The 20887-nt window shown below is 45.8% G+C and overlaps 2 protein-coding genes across 11 annotated transcripts in view; one reads left to right on the top strand and one right to left on the bottom strand.

The window, feature by feature from the left end:
* Nucleotides 1–2232, bottom strand: part of GGT7 (gamma-glutamyltransferase 7) — a 28458-nt gene extending 26226 nt beyond the window's left edge. For both annotated transcript variants that reach the window (XM_050807086.1, XM_050807087.1), the window contains exon 1: nucleotides 1999–2232. In XM_050807086.1, the coding sequence (XP_050663043.1) occupies nucleotides 1999–2167 (169 nt within the window). In that variant the 5' untranslated portion in view covers nucleotides 2168–2232. The remainder of the gene's footprint in view (nucleotides 1–1998) is intronic.
* The window catches only part of ACSS2 (acyl-CoA synthetase short chain family member 2), a 92791-nt gene that overhangs the window by 36405 nt on the left and 35499 nt on the right, over nucleotides 1–20887 (top strand). For 3 of the 9 annotated variants that reach the window (XM_050807068.1, XM_050807074.1, XM_050807071.1), the window contains exons 1-2: nucleotides 6255–6525; nucleotides 12429–12624. In XM_050807068.1, the coding sequence (XP_050663025.1) occupies nucleotides 6348–6525; nucleotides 12429–12624 (374 nt within the window). In that variant the 5' untranslated portion in view covers nucleotides 6255–6347. Of the gene's footprint in view, nucleotides 1–4326; nucleotides 4503–6137; nucleotides 6526–12428; nucleotides 12625–20887 lie in introns of those variants that run through there. The other 6 variants (XM_050807072.1, XM_050807070.1, XM_050807067.1 and 3 more) reach the window with 5 other exon arrangements.

Below are 20887 nucleotides of genomic sequence, written 5' to 3'. Positions count from 1 at the left end.
TTAGTAGAGATGGGTTTTCACCATGTTGGCCAGGCTGGTCTTGAACTCCTGACCTCAAGTGATCCACCTGCCTCAGGCATGAGCCACCGCGCCCGGCCTAGGGAAAAGTTCTTGATGCTGGAGAAAGGAGAGTGAACAAAACAATCATGATCCCTGCCCTCATGGGGCTTACAGACAAGGAGTAATCAGATAATTGCACAAATAGGCTGGGCGCCTATTTGTGCCCGTAATCCCAGCCTGTAATCCCAGCACTTTGGGAGGTGGAGGCAGGAGGATCACGAGGTCAGGAGATCGAGACCATCCTGGCTTACACGGTGAAACCCCGTCTCTACTAAAAATACAAAAAATTAGCTGGGCGCGGTGGCGAGCGCCTGTAGTCCCAGCTACTTGGGAGGCTGAGGCAGGAGAATGGCGTGAACCCGGGAGGTGGAGCTTGCAGCGAGCTGAGATCGTGCCACTGCACTCCAGCCTGAGTGACAGAGTGAGACTCTGTCTCAAAAAAAAAAAAAAAAAAGATAACTGCACAAATAAATAATCACAGATTTTGGTAAATGCTAAGACACTTACAAAGGGCCAGAAGAAAACATGTCAGGCAGTTCCAATCTCTAGGTCAAAAGAGACAGGCATTCTCTGTTGAGCTGGAAGAGGAAACTAAGGCCCAGGACAGGGTAGGTGTGCCCATTGTCGCTCAGTGAGTCAGGGCTGTACTAGGACCAGAAGCCTCACTCCTGACTACTGAATAAAAGGCCTAGCTTCAGGCTGATATCCATCACCACACATCTTCCCACTCCTCTCCCTGCTACCTCCTGATTCCACTCCCTTTGGAAAATAAGTTTTGATCTGCAGCCCTGACATTTGATGCCCATAAACCTCTCAACCCCATCCTCATTATCTCCTCACCCCCACCCCATATAGAGTGCAGTCCAGTCAGGTTGGCAAGGGCTGCTGGTGAGGGCCAGATGACCAGAAAGTGTAGAGGAGAAGAGAATTTGGGGCTGTCAGACTGGGAGCAGCTAGGGAAGGGCCAGGCCGGAAAAGCAGCATCTGCCAGGCTGGGAAGAGACAAGGCACAAGTGCAGGCACTGCGAGGAAGCGCGAGTGAGGTAGAAGGATGCTCTAATGCCAGGAAGTGACGTGCAGGGACAGAGGGATGGGGGATGAAGGATGAAGAATGGAGGGGAGGATGGAGCTGGGCCACATGGCTAGGAGGAAGAGCAGCACGGAAGGAATGCACAGAGAGCTCTTTGCCCCCAGGTTCTTCCAATCCCTGTCTCCTCCCTCTCTACTCCCACTTCTCACAATTCCAGCAGAGGGCTGAGGGGAACACAGTAAAATTCTGGAGACTGCTTCCTAGCGAGCAGAGTACCTTACTAATACCCCGGCCAGATCCATGGCTTGGGGAGAGGTGGGGTAATCCACAGGACAGTGAAGGCGTTCTAGTCCCCAAGGACTTTGAGAGGTCATGCAGTCCATGCCTCAGTCTCCCAATACCCAGCAGAGGGGAATCATATTCTCTTTACCCCTCCCTACACATGAAGAGATTCTCCGCTTCTCTCAGACCCTCTGCTTCCCACAATCCCTGGCTGTGGGGAACTTCTCTTAAGGCATAGATTGGATCCCTCTTGCTGCAGTCTCTGACTTGGTTTCTCATATCCTGTCCTCTGTGGCTAGAGAAAGGCCTCTTCTGGGTGATCACAGAGGTTCCTTAGGATCTCCCCTCCAACATTCCTTCATCCTTAGTTGGTTCTTCCCAGAAGGTAAGCCCAATCCCTTCTACTGCAGTCCCTAGCACACTCCCCGTTGTCGCATCCTACGCCTCCAAGGCAGAAATGCACCCCTTCCCCACCAAATAATTAACAGAGACAAGGGAGAAGAATGGAGAGGTCCAAGAAGATGGGAATGAATTAAGGAGATGGAGCTGGAGGTGGACGCTCTACACAGAAGAAGGAAGACCGGGACTTCCCAAGGCAGGGCAGGGACGGGGCCAGCGGGCCTCACCGGTGTCGGGGTCTCCCAGAAAGGCGTCCTCGTCCTTGCGGCCCCTCAGCGGGGCCGCGGGCGCCGGCTCGTCCTCGGGCAGCCGCGGGAAGCTGGTGATGCTCATGTAGTCCACTGGCGAGTAGGCGCCCAGGGCGCTCTCCTGACTGGCCTCGTTCTCCGCCGCCATCCTCGCCCGCGCCCCCCAGCAGCGCAGCGCCTGCCGGAAGTGGCTGCGGTGAGGGAGTGGGAGGGCGGAGGGCGGGGCCTGAGCTTCGGGACAGCCGGGAGGGGGCGCCTCACCCCGCCCTTGGCTGTGTCCCGGGCTGACTCGCCCCCGCCTGCTCAGCGCTGTCAGCCTGCAGCTGGCACGCAGGTGCGCGTAGATGGAGAGCCAGGAAGGCAGCGCAGGGTCGAGGGGAGAGCGCGGAGCAAGTGAGACTTCAGTGGCTCTGCACTTTACGCAGCTCAGGGACCAAACCCCTTCCTCCTTCCAGTCTGAATCCAGCTAGTATCCTCCTCAAATCCCGGGCTTCCTTTTCGGACCCCAGACCCTTTCACTGACCGCAAATCCCTCTAGACCCCGATCCTGTCTCTGACCCCAAACTCCTCGGACCCCGGACCCCTCCTTGAACTCCGAGATCCCCCTCCTCCGATTTTAGACTCCTCCTCCGACCTTAGACCTCTTTTTCGACTTCAGACTCTGTCTTCACCCGCAGGCCCTTTTGAAAACCCCAGCCCATACTTCGTCCCCAGGCCTCTTTGACTGCAGACTCCTCTTTGGAGAACAGTTCCCTCCCCTGACCTCAGATCCCTTCCCGCACCCCGACACTTCTGACTCCTCTTTCAACCTCATTCTCAAACTTTAGTGTGTGTTAGGGTCTTTGAAAGCGGATCCCCAGATTCCACTCCAGAGGTCATGATTCAGTAGGCTGGGATGAGGTTCTTGGAACCTGAATATTTACCATCATTTTAAGAGTTTTTGATGTGGTTCTGGAAAGGACACTTTGAGAAAGAAGGAGTGGTGGTAGTGGTGGTAGGGCAGGAATGGGCCAAGGTGGGGAATAGGTCTCCATAGTCTAAATGTCTGGGTTCTATTCTGCTACCGCTCAAACACTGTGTAATCTTGGGCAAGACAATTAATCTCCCTATCAGTTTCCCCATCTGTGAAATGGAAAGAATAATAGTACCCAATTTAGAGGGTTGTCATGAGGATTAAGTAACAGAATGGAAAGCAATTTGTATAGGGCTTGGCACCTACTCAATAAATGGCATCATCATCATCATCATCATCATCATCATCATTGCCTTAATCTGGTAAACTCATTCCCTCCAAACCCATCCATCCTCTCTCCACTTAGAAATTCCAACCACACTACAGCTTGTACTACTTCTCCATATCCAAGGATGAGGGAGGTTCCTTCTCTTACGAGGTCTCTGGTCCAAACTTTCATTGTGAAGTCCACAGGAAGAGAGAGGGGGCTGGTGAAGCCTCTATACACACATTCTTTCTCTTCCCAACCCCAGACCAGTCTCGGATAGCCTGAAGTGCTTGAAAAATCTACTATACGCACAGCAGCTGCAGTAGCAACTATAGACAGGAGGGGGAAGCAGTGTGTCGGGAACAGCTCTGGGGTTTGGTGGTAGGACTTGGGAGAGAGGATAGGAAGGAGAGGGCTACTCAGAGCTGTGTGGTAGGAGTGCCCAGGGAGGGTAACAGTCTATCACCAAAACGTGTACCCATTGTGTGTGCCTCTCCCCACCCCAGAGAGTTTTTATCTCCTCAGTGATGTCTGTAGGGTCTATTACACTACCCTGAGGTCTAATCCCTCCAGTGGGACCTTTCTCCACTCAATGAGGTCTGTGCCTTCTCAGTGATGTCCACTCCCACAGTGTAGCTGGCGGCTCCTCAGTGGGGTTTGAGTCCTCTGGTAGGGTCCATGTCTCCTTAGTAAAATCCATATCCTCTGTATCTCCTAGGGGAAATCCATGTCTCCTCACTAGGGTAAGTGCCCTTCAATGCCATTCATGTCCTATTAGCAGGGCCCAGGGCCCTTCAGTCGGATCTGAGAACCCCCAGCAACATCTGTGCTCCCTTAGTGGAGTCCATGTACTGTCAGTGAAGTGTGTGTCCCTTCGGTGCAGTGAATGTCTCCTTGATGAAAGTATCTGACCCCTTGGTGGGGTCCATGTCCACTCCAAGAGGTCTGTACTCCTTCAGCAGGCCCTGAGATTCCCGCCCTCCTCAGGTTTGGGCAGACTCTGGGTCTCCCATGGGAAGATTTTTTTTTTCAGCTTAGGGTGTGCAAGGTTTACAGTCAGCTGGGCAAAGAGCAGGGAAGTAGGTGGGAAGGGAGGCTGGGCTAGATGGGGTCACAAGGCCTGTGTAAGCTTCAAGAGGTGGGAGCTGCCTGCTTCAGGCCTCAGAATCACTCTTGCAGTTAGAGATTTAAGAATCCTTCCTGCCTTGACAGCCAGTCTGTGAACTGATGGGTGAGGTGAGTCCTTCTTCATGGTGAGTGCAGGTGAGAGATGGAAGAGGGTCCTGCCTGACTTCTTTCTGGGGTGGAGGGGCTAGAGGGAAGCTAGAGGTAATTAAGCCCAGGTTGTGGTGGTGGTGGTGGGGGTTTCCCTTGGTGAAGTAAAGAGATTGTGAAGGAAAGAAGAGAATGTGGGCTGGGTGCGGTGGCTCATGCCTTTAATCCTAGCACTTTGGGAGCCCAAGGCGGGCAGATCACCTGAGGTCAGGAGTTCAAGATCAGCCTGGACAACATGGTGAAATCCAATCTCTACTAAAAATACAAAAATTAACTAGGCGTGGTGGCGTGCACCTGTAATTCCAGCTACTCGGGAGGCTAAGGCAGGAGAATTGCTTGAATCCAGGAGGCAGAGGTTGCAGTGAGCCGAGATCGAGCCATTGCATTCCAGCCTGGGCGACAGAGCAAGAGACTCCGTCTCAAAACAAAAACAAAAAACAAGAATGTGAATGATTTTTCCTATTTGCACAGACTGATATTTTACAAGCCTTAGCTTCAAGCCTGATGAGGAAGTAAAACCAAATCCGTAGTCAAGGAACCTAGCTTTGACCCTAACTTGATCGTCATTTGCTCTCTGACTTTGCACCAGTTCCTTCCCTTTCCTGGGTTTGCCATTTGTGCAATTAGGAAGTGGGTTTATTATAAAAAACCTGAATGTGTCTCCTAGTCTTCACTTATTTTTTTTTTTTTTCTTTTTTTTGAGACAGAGTCTGGCTCTGTCGCCCAGGCTGGAGTGCAGTGGCGCTATCTCGGCTCACTGCAAGCTCCGCCTCCCGGGTTCACTCCATTCTCCTGCCTCAGCCTCCCGAGTAGCTGGGACTACAGGCGCCCGCCACCTCGCCCGGCTATATTTTTGTATCTTTTAGTAGAGACGGGGTTTCACCGTGTTAGCCAGGATGGTCTTGATCTCCTGACCTCGTGATCCGCCAGTCTCGGCCTCCCAAAGTGCTGGGATTACAGGCTTGAGCCACCTCGCCCGGCCTAGTCTTCACTTATTGAGTCTTGTACTTTAGATCTGGATGGAGATTTGTGAAGGCAAGGAGATTGAAGACATGTCCTCATAAGAGGGAGAAAATCTGAGCTGGCTCCAGGGTGAGCAGAGAGGGGGTGCTGTCACCAGAGCATGCCCTCAAGGTCATGGGAGAAGTTTTTCCGGAGGACGGAATGTGGGTGTGGCTCAGAGAAGAGGGAACTAGAGGAAAGGGTGTCACCTGAAAGGGACCCTACCCCACATGGCTTTCCAACTCAATGGGGTGATAGTCAGGACTGTGCAATCAGATGAGGGGGCGGCTCCGCGATGGACCTTACTCAACTCCTCTCCTTAGTCCAGCCCCTTCCCTTTCGATCCCCGCCCTAACCCAACCCTTTATCTGTCACTCCAAGACCCCACCCCACTCTGGTCACTCCACGGCTCTGCCTCCTCTCCTGTCATAACCAGCCGGGTTACTCCCCATCACTCCATGGGCCCACCTCCTCTCCTGTCCCGCCTGGCCCCGCCCCTCCTCTGGCATTCTACGGTTCCACCCTCTCACTTGTCGCACCCGGCCCCGCCCCTTCTGCTTTCACTCTACGGCGTCACTCCTTCCGGCAAGTCAGCTCCGCCCCTATCCCGCGACTTTTCCTTATAGTATTTCTGTCCTTGCTAACCTCGATCCCGCCCCAACCAGGCATGGTCCCGTCCCTCTGGCACCGCCCACCCGCCAGACCAAGCCACGCCCCCACTCGCCAGGCCCCGCCCCTCATCGGAGGCCCCGCCTCTAGGTCGGCCTGTTTTCCCAGTCCCGGCACCCGCCGCGACCGCAAAGGCGGCCACGGTTCTAGGAACTTGACGTGATGGGGCTTCCTGAGGAGCGGGGCCGGAGCGGCAGCGGCAGTCGGGGCCAGGAGGAAGCGGGAGCCGGAGGCCGGGCGCAGAGTTGGTCTCCGCCGCCCGAGGTCAGCCGCTCCGCGCACGTCCCCTCGCTGCAGCGCTACCGCGAGCTGCACCGGCGCTCCGTGGAGGAGCCGCGGGGTGAGGCCCGGTCCGGGTGGGCCTCGGGGTGTCAGTGAGGAGAGGAGTGGGGGCTCCCTGGGGGAATCTGGGGCTCCCTTGGGAAGCTGAGGGGTCCATGAGGAGATGGAGGTTCTATGAAGGAAGAATTGCGGTTCTTTGAAGATGGAAAAGGGATTCCGGGAGGAGACGAGGCTTACATGGGAGCTGGGGAGTTCCTGGAGACTTGAAGGGTCCGTGGGGGAGATGTGGGTTTTTGCGAGGAGACGCGAGATTCCGTGAGGGAAGAAGTGAGGTTCGTTGAGGTTGGGACGGGAGGTCGGCCAGGAGAGTGAAAGTTTCGTGGGAAGAGAAGGGGAGTTCCTGAGGCGAAAAGAGGGTCTCTAAGGGGCGACGGGAGCTTTGAGGGGAGGAGGGCCACCAATAGAACTTTCTTTGCTTCCCTTTCACACCAGCTCGGCCGCTGCCTCCTGAGATCTTTAACTTGTGAACTGTTGAGGGCAATAACGGGTCTGGTTCCCATCTTGGGGTCCTCAGATTAGTAATCAAGAACTGATCTATTTTTAGTATATCGGACATCCCAATAGAAATTACATGGTATAAGACTCAACGAGTTACTACGATGTCAAGTTGTTTTATTTTTATTTTTTTAACTTGGGCTGGGATTGTATTAATAATAATTCAGAAGTTCTGATAGATGGTTCCATGTCTGTTAAAATGTATGAGGAAAATCGGCTGGCAGCAGTGGCTCACGCCTGTAATCCCAGCACTTTGGGATGCCGAGGCGGGCGGATCACTTGAAGTCAGGAGTTCGAGACCAGCCTGGCCAACATGGTGAAAACCCCGTCTCTACTAAAAATACAAAAATTAGCCGGGTGTGGTGGCGGGCACCTGTAATCCCAGCTACTCGGGAGGCTGAGACAGGAGAATTGCTTGAACCCAGGAGGCAGAGGTTGCAGTGAACCAAGATCACGTCACTGCACTCCAGCCTGGGCGACAGAGCAAGACTTCGTCTCAAAAAAAAAAAAAAAAAAAAAGGAAAATCCCCCTACCCTTGCCCTCAGTCTGGGTAAAGGAGATATATATATATATATAGTTTGTTTGTTTGTTTGTTTTGAGACAAGGTGTTGCTCTGTCACCCATGCTGGAGTGCAGTAGCTCGTTCTAGGCTCACTATAGCCTCCAACTCCTGGGCTCATGTGATCTTTCCGCTTCAGCCTCCTGGGTAGCTGGGACTACAGGCGGACGCCATGACACCCAGCTAATTTTTTGTACTTTTGGAGAGATGAGGTTTTGTCGTGTTGCCCAGGCTGGTCTTGGACTCCTGGCCTCAGGCTTTCCTCCTGCCTTGGCCTCCCAAAGTGCTGGGATTACATGTGCATGAGCTATCACGCCTGGCCAAGGAGTCAAAATTGCACCCGCATTGGGAAGCAGCATGATGTTTGGTTGTGGGACAAGCATGGGCCATGAATCAAATCCAGAAAAATGTAGATTTAGACCCTGACTCTGCTATTCATTTACTGTGGGGTCTTAAGGCAAATTTTTAAGCCTATCTGAGATTCCTTTTCTTCCATCTATAAGATAGGACTAGTAATACTTGTCTAATGGGTTTGTATAAGGACTAAAGTGTGTAATAAGTAGGCACTATAATATGCCTGATGCACAGTACACATTCAATAAATAGTAGTTAGTCTGATACAATATAAATTAAGCAATTACCAAGTAATGCAAGACAGGATTCAATCAAGTGTAAAGTGGTGGAGTTGGGATTTGAACCAAGACAGTTTGACTGCAGAATCCATATCCTAATAGCAATGCTATTCCTCTTCCATGACCCCACAGGATGCATTTCACCAAATTCCGTCAAATACAGAATTTCTACCAGGGAAGTAGCCTCCTAGTTTGTCCTCTCTTGCCTAGTTTCACCAACTTCAGTCTTTCCAGTAGATTTATCAAGACACCATTAGATTGATACTATGGAAATATGCTTTCAAATGTCACTGCAAAAACTTTCAATAGTTCCCTGTTTCTGGCAGTTTCTAATTAAAATTCTGCTTTTCTTTTAAGACCTCCAGATAATCTAGCTCCACTCTATCCTTATCTCCCACTACTTGCTACCACTCCCTTCATTCTAGATAGATCATTCTCCTTGATATCCTGGATACACACTTACTCCCACTTTCTTGCCTTTGTTCATTTCCTTCAGCTTCTCTCTACCTAGTCAAACTCCACCGGTTCCAATAGAGCATTCCCTGATTATTCCAATTTATGCTCACCTTTTTCCTCTTCTGAATATCTTTAGTACTTAGAATCTATGCCAATCATCCAGATTCTGACACACACACAGCCTCTACCCAAAAAAAAAAAAAAAAAAACCCAGAAAAACTAAGTGTGCATAAAACTCAGTTTTGTAGCCAAGCATGGTGATGCACGTCTGTAATCCCACTACTCAGGAGGCTAAGGCACGAGAATTGCTTGATCCCAGGGGAAGGAGATTGCAGTGAGCCGAGATTGTGCCACTGCACTCCAGCCTGGGCGACACAGCAAGACCCTGTCTCAAAACAGAAACAAAAACAAAAACACCTCAGCTTTCTTCATTCCTTGTTGATGGACATAAATATGGTTTATAGTTTTATATACTATGTGCCTACTATTATCACTTAAAAATATTTTTGAGTATTTGTATTCTCATTATTAGCTGTGTGGTCCTTGGCAGAGTTTCCTATGCTTCCTGAGCTTCAGTTTTCTCATCTATAAAATTAGGATAATTGATGTATACGCTGTAAGACCATAATGTCATAAAGATTAAATGAGATTAGTCCAGTCCCTGATACATGAATGTCATTTACAAAATACTAGCTCTCATTTGCTTTCTCTTTAATGGCCATTTATTATTCTATGGTATTACTACTTGTATTACTAGTTTTCATCAATTTCTTATTGTTGGGCTATTGGGTTGTTTCCAGTTTCACTATTATAGTGAAACTCTTTACTAATCCCTTTTTTCTTTGTGATTATTTTCTTGAAGTCTATTCCCTGTAGTTGAGATAGCAGAGAAAAGGGTATAAAAAGTTTTATGGGCTGGGCGTGGTGGCCCACACCTGTAATCCCAGCACTTTGGGAGGGCAAGGTGGGCTCCCAAAGCTTGAGCTCAGGAGTTTGAGACCAGCCTGGGTAACATGGCCAAACCCCATTTCTACAAAACAAACAATGTGCGCCTGTAGTTCCAGCTACTGGGAGAGGGGGGAGGGAGCACAGCTGAGATGGGGGGATCACTTGAGCCAGGGAGATGGCGGTTGCAGTGAGCTGAGATCATGCCACTGCACTCCAGCCTGGGTGACAAGAGAGCAAGACTACGAACTGAAAAAAAAAAAGAAAAGTTTTATGGCTCCTGTCATGCATTGCCTTGTTATCTAATAAGATTGTGCCAATTTCTTACAATGCCGTTATTGTATAAGAGTATCTGTTTTCCCAGGGCCACCCAGACATTGGGCTTAATAATTTTTAAAATTTTTACGAGTTTTCTAGGTATGTAATGGCACCTTGGGGTTGATTTAATTTGGATTTCTTTAATACATTATAGGGTTGTACACTATGTGATTTAACTTTCAGTTATGTTCTGTCTTGTACATTAAAAAATATTTCATGCATTAATCTTATCTCTCCAACTAGATTGTATAAACTGTAAATTGTATAACCTGAAACAAATGACTTAGCTTCTGTGAATTTTATTTATTTCTTTTTTTTTTTTTTTTGGGACGGAGTCTCGCTCTGTCGCCCAGGCTGGAGTGCAGTGGCCGGATCTCAGCTCACTGCAAGCTCCGCCTCCCGGGTTCACGCCATTCTCCTGTCTCAGCTTCCTGAGTAGCTGGGACTACAGGCGCCCGCCACCTCGCCCGGCTAGTTTTTTGTATTTTTTAGTAGAGACGGGGTTTCACCGTGTTAGCCAGGATGGTCTCGATCTCCTGACCTAGTGATCCGCCCGTCTCAGCCTCCCAAAAGTGCTGGGATTACAGGCTTGAGCCACCGCGCCCGGCCTGAATTTTATTTCTTATAAAATGAAATGAGGAGGTGATAATCTGTAAGGTTACTTCCATTATTATGGTTCTAATTGCTTCTCTTTCCTCCAACTTGTTTTTTTTTTTTTTTTTTTTTTTTTGAGACAGAGTCTTGCTCTGTTGCCCAGGCTGGAGTACAGTGGCACCATCTCAGCTCACTGCAACCTCCGCCTCCCAGGTTCAAGCGATTCTCCCTTCTCAGCCTCCTGAGTAGTTGGGATTACAGTCACCCGCCACCAGGCCTGGCTTTTTTTTTTTTTCTTTTAGTAGAGGCAGGGTTTTCACCATGTTGGCCAGGCTGGTCTCGAATTCCTGATTTCAAGTGATCCACCCACCTTGGGCTCCCAAAGTGCTAGGATTACAGGCGTGAGCCACAGTGCCCGGTATCCTCCAACTCTTGATTCAGTACACAGACTATCCTAAATTCTCTGCATTCATATGTTTTACCTGTGGAGTACATTTTCTGCAGAATAGCCAGGCAGATATTTTAAGAATGTAAATTTGATCATGTCACTCTTGCTTAAAACCCTTCAGTGAATTTTCATTGCTCTTCGGATATATACCAAATTCCTTACTATACACAGAATTGCATGATTTGCCCAGTTTATGCATCAATTCCTGCTATTCCTTCCCTTATTCTCAGTGTTTCAGCCTCAAGGAGTTCCTCCTAACATATACCCTTGGTTCTCTCTTATCCCAGAGTAGTCCCTTTTTTTATATGGGAGTGGAGAAAAACTTCTATTCATCTTTCAGATTTTAGCAAAAATGTCTCAAGGAAGTTTAAATCTTGATTTAGTAATTGTGTAACCTTAGACAAGGTATTTAACCTCTCTGAGGCTTGAGTTTCAAGTTTATAAAATGAGAAAAGCCTCCCTCCTAGAGTTGTGGTAAGGATTAAATAAGATAATACATATAAAAAGTTTAAAGAAACATTTGGCACATAGTGAATAACACTTATACAAGTAGAAGCTGGAGAAAGAGATGTTCAATATATAATTGCTGAGAGAGAATGCACAAATTAAGAAAGAGTTGGTCATGGAAGGTTCTGTGGATAAATAAGTTTTTTCTTTCACTAATTACTTCATTAAAAAATTTACTTTCATCTAGTTAGAGGGTGAAAATAATTGTACTTGATTTCAGCAGGACTCAGTGGTGTGTACCTATAATCCCAGCTACTTGGGAGGCTGAGGCTGGAAGATACCTGAGTCCAGGAGTTCAGGACAAGCCTGGGCAACAGCAACAAAAAATTACCAATTGCCTATTGTGTGCTAGGCATTGTGCTAGTACTAGGTGGCTCTGATTTTAATAGATGGTAAAAAATGAGTAGGCAGTCTTGAGGACAGGAGGAAGAATTTGAGTCAACATTCAGCCCAGGAGAACAGAAGATGGGTTAGAAGAGTGGTGGGTGCTGGCCGGGCACGGTGGCTCATGCCTTTAATCCCAGCACTTTGGGAGGCTGAGGCGAGCAGATCACGAGGTCAGGAGTTCGAGAACAGCCTGGCTAACATAGTGAAACCCCGTCTCTACTAAAAATACAAAAATTAGCCAGGCATGGTGGTACCCGCCTATAGTCCCAGCTACTCGGGAGGCTGAGGCAGAAGAATTGCTTGAACCCGGGAGGCAGAGGTTGTAGTGAGCCGAGATTGGGCCACTGTACTCCAGCCTGGATGTCATAGCGAGACTCCGTCTCAAAAAAAAAAAAAAAGAAGAGGTGGGTGCTAAGATTAGACAGGTAAAGAAGGGACCCAGGTGGTGGGTCCTAGGGCAGGGAAGTTATAACTTGGTCCTGTGTTAGACTGGTAAGCCTTCTGAGGCTAAATATGTCTGAGAAGATTAATGATATCTGGGCTTCCATTTCTATTGCAGAATTCTGGGGAGACATTGCCAAGGAATTTTACTGGAAGACTCCATGCCCTGGCCCATTCCTTCGGTACAACTTTGATGTGACTAAAGGGAAAATCTTCATTGAGTGGATGAAAGGAGCAAGTACCAACATCTGCTACAATGTACTGGATCGAAATGTCCATGAGAAAAAGCTTGGAGATAAAGTTGCTTTTTACTGGTAAAAATATCTATCTTATACTTGGTGGCAGATAAAAACACTCATTTGATACTTACAACAACCCAGCAGAGTAAGCAAAGTGTCATCAACTTAATATCTCAGGTGAGGAAAAATACCTCAAGGAAGTTACATGACTTCCTTCAGATCACATAACTAGTACGTGACAGAGCTGACATTCAAAGCCAAGTGTCCTGACTTCTACTCTAGTGTTCTTGGCTTTGCAGTTGAAGAGGGAGAAAGGGCACTGGCAAATGGAAGAGAACAGGACTGAGTAGCTTTCTTCCTCATTCTTGCTTTGGAAGAAAAATAGTATTGGGTTTTTCACCACCTCTACTATCACTATCGTTATCATTATCTTTTACAGAGCTGTGTGCCAGAAACTATGCTTAAGTGCTTAACAAATATTATCTCCTTTGATGCTTATAATAATTATGAAAGCACCATTTGTTTTCCTTATTTTATATAGGCGAAAACTGAAATTCTGAGAAGTCAAGTGACATATCTGAAGTGAAACAACTAGCTAGAAGCAAGGCTGAGATTCAAACCTAGGCAGTATAATTACAGAGCTTATACACAACCATGACACTCTATTACTCCTCTAATTCCTTACCTTGACCTCTCAACAGCTTTGTAAAATAGGAATTCTAGTTTCATTTTACAGGTGAACAAATGAAGCATTGAAGGGTTATACAGTGAATAAGGTCATAGAGTGAACAAGTGGTAGAGCCAGAATTCAAGCTCAAGTCTGCCTGACTCCTTGCTTGTACCACTAGGCCATGCGGTCTCCCCAGCAGGAAATTTCTAAGACTGCTTCTCCCAGGAATTTAGCTGTCTAGGAGATACTACTATACCAAATCCAAATAGGACTTTGAATTGGGGTGTTGCTTCTGCCACAACCTATGAGCACTCAGAATTGATCTATTTTTTTCTGAGACAGGATCTTGCTCTGTTGCCCAGGCTGGAGTGCAGTGGCATGATCTTGGCTCACTGCAACCTCTGCCTCTGCCTCCCCTGCTCAAGCAATCCTCCCACGTCAGCCTCCTGAGTAGGTGGGACTACAGGCATGCACCACCACGTTTGGCTAATTTTTGTACTTTGTATTTTGTATTTAGTATTTTTTGTAATGATGGGGTTTCACCACGTTGCCCAGGCTGTTCTTGAACTCCTGAACTCAAGCGATCCGCCTGCCTTGGCCTCCCAAAGTGCTGGGATTAGCATGAGCCACCATGTCTGGCCTGATTAATTTTTTAAGCTAGCCAATAGGAGCAGCTTGGATCATTCATAGGAGAGTTAAATTGGAACTCACTCAATATCTTTGCCCAGTTTGTGTGATATATTGAGAAGAGCCTTAACCTGAGAGACAGGAAATTTAGGTTCTCCTTTCAACTCTGCCATTAACATGTTGTTTAACCACAGACAACGCATTTAACTAAGAGTCAGTTTCTTCTTTCATAAAATGGGGATAATAATTCTACCCTTGTTTTTCTCACTACATTGTTGTAAGAATCAAATGAGATAACGTTGTAAAAGCACTTATTTGTTTATTGGAAAACACTGTATAGGTGTGAGTGGTCTATTATTGTATTACCATTGCTTAGTTGGGGGCTACTTTGCCACTGAAATTCACTGTCCATTGTGTCTGTTGAGACTCTCTTTAGCTTCTGCTTTAGAGCTTTATGCTTGAGCTCCAGCCAACACTTGGGCTCATTTCCCAGGCTCTTTAAAGATCAGAAAACCTTTAAAGATCTTCAAAGGAGGCCGGGCATGGTGGCTCATGCCTGTAATCCCAGCACTTTGGGAGGCTGAGGCAAGAGGGTTACTTGAGCTTAGGAGTTCGAGACCAGCCTGGGCAACATGGTGAAACTCCCACTCTACATAAAAGACAAAAATTAGCTGGGCATGGTGGTGCATGCCTGTAGTCCCAGCTACTTGAAAGGCTGTGGTGGGAGGACTGCTTGAGCCCAGGAGGCGGAGGTTGCAGTGAGCAGAGATCACACCACTGTACTCCAGCCTGGGCAACAGAGCAAGACCCTGTCTCAAAAAGTAATAATAAAAATAAAATAAGAAAAATAAAAAGAGAAAAAAAAAGATCTTAAAAGGAAATGCTTGTATCTGAATTTGTTCCCTGGTTTGAAAGAACTCAGGTGCCTAATGAAAAACAGAATACACAGGCCAGAGTTTTCAATCAGAATCCTGAGAGTTTTCCAGAATCCTGAGGCCCTTTCTTTCTAGAGGCACCAGTTCCCCTGGACAGGCTTTGGAGAGCCTCTCTTTCCCCATCTGTAAAATGAGAGTAGACTAGATCAGCGTTTTCCAAAGAATTCTTCAGGAACCACTAATTACTGGAGATATTAGTAGGGGGCTTTTTAATTCATAAAATGTTTCAGTCTGAGAAACATCACATAATAAATTGCCTTTGTGTGAGATTCCTAATGTATATTAGCATAGTAAAATCTCCAAGAAGTCCTACATTAGAGATACCTGATTAATTTTGTTTAACATATGATTTCCTGAACTTATTTAAGCCCCAAACACTTTTTGCCAGCATGCTATTGACATCACAAGAAGCAGTATTCCATGGAACACCCATTGGGGAAGCACTGGATTAAATAATCTCTAAATTAATTTCCAGTGCAAAATTCTGTAACTCAAAAAAACAAGACATCCTTACTCCATTTTTACATTGGTCACTCCCTCAACAAGAATTGTTAAAGATATTGGATACTCAGGGCTGCGTTAGGCATTAGGGATATACGGGTAAAAAGGCAAGAGACAAGTACCATATAGGCAATTACTATTTAATTATTTTATGTTTATAGTAAAGCAAAAGCAAAATACAAATAAATTGCATTTTATTATAAGAAAGTAAAGTGCAAATATGCCAGATATGTGGTTACTTCCTTTTGTTACCTCTGTATTTTTAAAGGATATGCTTATACTGCTATTTTTCATCATTTTTAAAGAAAGTATTGATTTCTTACTATGATAGATGAGAATTTAGTTCTTATATACCTGTCTAACTTCCTTCTCTCTTCTTCTCAATATAATTAAAGCTGTTTTCTAGTTAATTTAAAACCAGTTTACATCAGAATAGCATATTATGGTATGCTGTACATTTCCTTTTATGTACAGATTTTTATTTACTCTGAAGTTAATAATTGCTTACCGAGCTGTGCGCAGTGGCTCATGCCTGTAATCCCAACACTTTGGGAGGCTGAGGCCCAGGCAGATCACCTGAGGTCAGGAGTTCGAGACAAGCCTGGCCAATGTGGTGAAATCTCATCTCTACTAAAAATACAAAAAAAATTAGCTGGGCATGATGGTGCACATCTGTAGTCCCAGCTACTTGGGAGTCTGAGGCAGAAGAATCACTTGAACCTGGGAGGCAGAGGTTGCAGTGAGCCAAGATCACGCTGCCGCACTCCAGCCTGGGTGACGGAGCGAGACTCTGTCTCAAAAAAACAATAAATAATAATAATAATAATTGCTTACCATTTTTGTCTTGTACTGTTGAAGCCTTTATCATATATTTAATATTTTCCAAACTCACTATCATATGAAGTCCTCCTTTTCCTCCCAAAGTTCTCTCTCTTGGAGCTCACCTTCTTTCTGCTCTAATTCTTACTAAGGCTTTTAAAAATGACATCTTTTCCATGATTCATTCCAATTGATATACTTCTTATAGAAACACATTATGTCTTTCTTCTTAATTTTATGTCATTTAGATAGCTATGGTGGCATTAACAAGCCACATTTGTAGCTCGTGTCTTGTTTTGGAACATGCATTGTATAGATACTGAAATTATCCACAAAGGAAGTGGTGTTCTTAGGAAAGTACTCCCATTATCCAAAATAGAACCATATTAAGGAATAATTTGGCCTTTTACTTTTGGCTTGACACATTGCAAATGTTCATGGAATAGTAGTGTTTTTAGAATTTGAAGTGACTGTTAGAGTCCATCTAGGCCAACTCTCTTCAAAGATTGGTAGATTAAGGGACAAAGAAGCTAAGTGATTTGCCTGAGGGTCATACACCTGTTTGAAGACAGAACTGAGACTAATCTCCAGATACTCTCACTCCTAGTCAACTATTTTTTTTCACTCATGACACTACCTCATTATTCTAGTAGTCCAGCACTTGGCTATGACAGATAAAAAGAGAAAGTAGCCACATTAGCCAAATTGATTTAAATTAACTTTAAAATATCAGCTAAAATGTGTTATTAGGTTTGAATGTCCCAGACCCTAATCTCATGGAATTTACATTCTATTTGGAAAGACCAAATAGATTGACTGGGCACAGTGGCTCATGCCTGTAATCCCAGCACTTTGGAAGGCCAAGGCAAGTGGATCACCTGAGGTCAGGAGTTCGAGACCAGCCTGGCCAACATGGTGAAACCCTGTCTCTACTAAAAATACAAAAATCAGCTGGGTGTGGTGGCGGGTGCCTGTAATTGCAGCTACTTGGGAGGCTGAGGCAGGAGAATGGCTTGAACCCAGGAGGCGGAGGTTGTAATGAGCTGAGATCGTGCCATTGCATTCCACCCTGGGCGACGAGAGTGAAACTCCATCTCAAAAACAAAGCAAAACAAAACAAAACAAATAGATCTACATAAAAACAGCCTGGGCCAGGCACAGTGGCTCACGCCTGTAATCCCAACACTTTGGGAGGCTGAGGTGGGCTGATCACCTTAGGTCAGGAGTTCAAGACCAGCCTGGCCAACAAGACGAAACCCCATCTCTACTAAAAATACAAAAATTAGCCGGGTATGGTGGTGCACTCCTGTAATCCCAGCTACTTGGGAGGCTGAGACAGGAGAATTGCTTGAACCCAGGAGACAGAGGTTGTTGTGAGCTGAGATCATGCCAATGTATGCCAGCCTGGGCAACAGAGCAAGACTCCATCAAAAAAAAAAAAAAAAAAGCCTGAAAAGAGTTATGGACCAAACTGCAAAGAGCTACTTACACAAATAGTTCATAGAAAGGAGAAAGCCTTATAGGGAGGCAGGATAACATAAAGATTGGGAGAATGGGTGTTTTGGTGTCAGACTAACCTAGTTTGAGTCCTATTTTTGCCACTAATTAGCTGTCTGATCTTGGGCAAGTTACTTAACCTCTTTGAACCTCAGTTTTCTCAACTGTTAAACATGGATAAAAATAGCTTTTATCTCATGGAGTTGTCAGTTTTGTAAGATTGAATAGGATAAAAAAAAACCATGTGCCAAATTCCTGGCACACTGAATGCACGTAAATATTAACCACCACAATTATTTATGTTGGAACAGTGAGAAGACCAAGCGTGTTTAGAGTAAAAAGTTTATGCGGGGAACAATTTATTCATTCAATAAATGCTGACTAAGAACTTATTATGTGCCAGGCACTATTCTAAACAAAGTTCTTGCCCTCATGGAGGTTATAGTCCAGCTTGAGGAGACAGACAATAAACACAGAAACCATAAGTATATGACAGGTAATGATGAGTACTATAGAAAAATATAGAGCAGAGCAAGGAGAAATGGAAGTGACAGTGCAGAGTGGGAGCTGATAAGGAAAGAACCTTTTGATAAAGATGACATTTGAGCAGAGATCTGAAGGAAAGTTGGAGTGTGCTACACAGATAGTTGGGGTAGGGAGGGGAAATGTTCCAGGTTGACGGAAGAACAAATGTGCTGCTGCCTGGTGTGTTTGAAGACTAGCTAGGAAGTTAGTGTAGCTAAAACAGTGTGAACTAGGGAAGAGAGAGTAGTATTGACACCAGCAGGATATTAGGTCAAGTCACATCTTGAAAGCTAATATAGACTTTGGCCTTTTATTCATGGTGAAATGGGAAACCACTAGACAATCTTTTTTTGTTGTTGTTGAGACGGAGTCTTGCTCTGTTGCCCAGGCTGGAGTGCAATGGTGTGATCTTGGCTCACTGCACCCTCCATCACATCTGGCTAATATTTTTTATTTTTGAGACAGAGTCTCACTGTATTGCCCAGGCTGGAGTGTAGTGGCGTAATCTTCACTCACTGCAAGCTCTGCCTCCTGGGTTCATGCCATTCTCTTGCCTCAGTCTCCCGAGTAGCTGGGACTACAGGTGCCCACCACCACACCCGGCTAATTTTTTGTATTTTTAGTAGAGATGGGGTTTCACCATCTTAGCCAGGATGGTCTTGATCTCTTGACCTCATGATCCACCTGCCTTGGCCTCCCAAAGTGCTGGGATTACAGGTATGTGCCACCGTGCCTGGCCAATTTTTGTATTTTTAGTAGAGACGGGTTTTCACCATGTTGGCCAGGCTGGTCTTGAACTCCTGACCTTGTGACCTGCCCACCTCGGCCTCCCAAAGTGCTGGGGTTACAGGCATGAGCCACCATGCCCACCCACACCACTAGACAATCTTAAACATAGACGTGATAATGATTTGGCTTCTATTTAGGCTCTTTTATATTAAGAAGAGACTGTAGAAGGGGAAAAGTAGAAGTAGGGAGACCAGTTAAGAGGCTATTGTAGAAATCGAGGTGATAGATTGTGGTGATTTAGACCATAGGAGTAGTCATGAAGATGGTTAGATGTGGTCAAATTCTGGATCTATTTTGAATGAAGAAGCCATGGAATTTGCTAACTTGGATTGGGTATGGGGAGTGAAAGAGGAGTCAAGGTTGTCATCAACAGCGGATGAGGTCCAGGTAAAGGAGATCTTGACTATTTTTGGAGATCTGTGAAAGGATTGCATGCAGGGGAATGTAGAAGTCACAGCAGAGGTTAAGAGGATCATCTGGATACAAATGGAAATGGGAATGTGAAGCCAGAGAACTGAGAGTTTGTTATTGAGTTCTGAACTGTGATGCTGCTGGTGGGAATGGAATGGAACAATGAAATTTTAGAGTGATTTAGTAATTTTACATTAATTTAATCTGTATAAAGGGCTTGGTGCTTGGCAAAAAGTGTATTAGCTATTTTTTCATTACGGAAAGAAACCAGCACAGGTAACTAGGTGTGTAGATGGTGAAGAGACGGGGAGAAAGTGAGAGGAAAGAGTCAAGGATTCTCTTAATCTGTATAAACACTGCCTCTTTTGAAGGCACACAGTCATCTGATTCAAGGGCTAAATTTGCCCTTCAAAATACAGACTTTGGTTCCAACCCTCTCGGGCTGTCTTCCCCCTGGTGTGGCAGATAAATATATTAGTGGGGGTGCATGTGTATATGTATGAGAAAATGATCAGTGACAAAGTATTGGGATAGTCATTCAGGGAGAGAGAGTCAGTGAGGGTGTTAGAAGTAGCTGAAGGAGTGGAAGGGAGTTAGCTAGTTAAAGGAACACTGGGGGACTGTTGGGGATTTGGGGGATTAAGTAAAAGGTTTATAAGGAGAGGGTGGAAAGAGTGGTTGATGGCTGATATTCTGGTCATTTATACTAGCTGCTCAATCTCTACTTTTTCTAGAAGTCCCCAGTCACCAAAGCCCAACACATTTGGTATCGTTGATTCCTTCCATTGTTTGCTTTGCTTTGTGTTTCCTAAGGCTGTCATTATCTCTGAGCCACCTAAATCCCCACCCTCAGCTGAAATCACTGCTGTCTCTTCATGGCTCTCACTCTATTTCAGTCCTTCTTCAGGAACTGGAGCTTTCAAGAATAAGACAACTTTAGGAGTGACCCTAGGACAGAAGCTCTGCTCTCAGGATCCTTATATGCTCCTGAATATGAATTCCATAGTATGACATTTGGAGCTGCCCAGATCCTTGTAGGCATATGTGTGTGTGTGTGTGTATTTGAGGCAAAAAAAAAAAAAAAAAAAAAAAAATTCCCTACCTCCCCATATCACTGAAGTGAACTCCAGAATATGGACCTAGATAATTTAGAGTCCCTCGACATGAATGATAGGACAATACACTCTAGGGCTCTGATTTTCCCTATCACCTTTACAGATCTCCTTGTCAAAACATGGGCTTCCCTTACCTTCTCAACCATCCCTACCTTCTCAAATACACACACCATATCTATATCTTCACTAGTTTCACAACAGCATGTCTGTTGATTAAGATATGCTTGGTAAAGAAAAACACTCATTTTAAGAAAGATGACTTCAGACCATTCTCTTCCTCTTTCTGGGCCTTCTCTTTGTAGGCATGATGGGAAATGCACTACAGATACTCTGCAGGGTCCCTTTCATCTCTAATATTCCAGAATTCTCTGACTGTTTCTGAAGAGAGGAAGCAGTTTTTAGAAGTTCTGTTGCAACCTGTAGTGACTCTGTGGTGACTCAGTAGGTGG

Source organism: Macaca thibetana, chromosome 10 (genome assembly GCF_024542745.1).
Source record: "Macaca thibetana thibetana isolate TM-01 chromosome 10, ASM2454274v1, whole genome shotgun sequence".
Classification (NCBI taxonomy): domain Eukaryota; kingdom Metazoa; phylum Chordata; class Mammalia; order Primates; family Cercopithecidae; genus Macaca; species Macaca thibetana.
The sequence above is the reverse complement of the archived record's forward strand: the minus strand, read 5'-3'. Positions and strand labels throughout refer to the sequence as shown.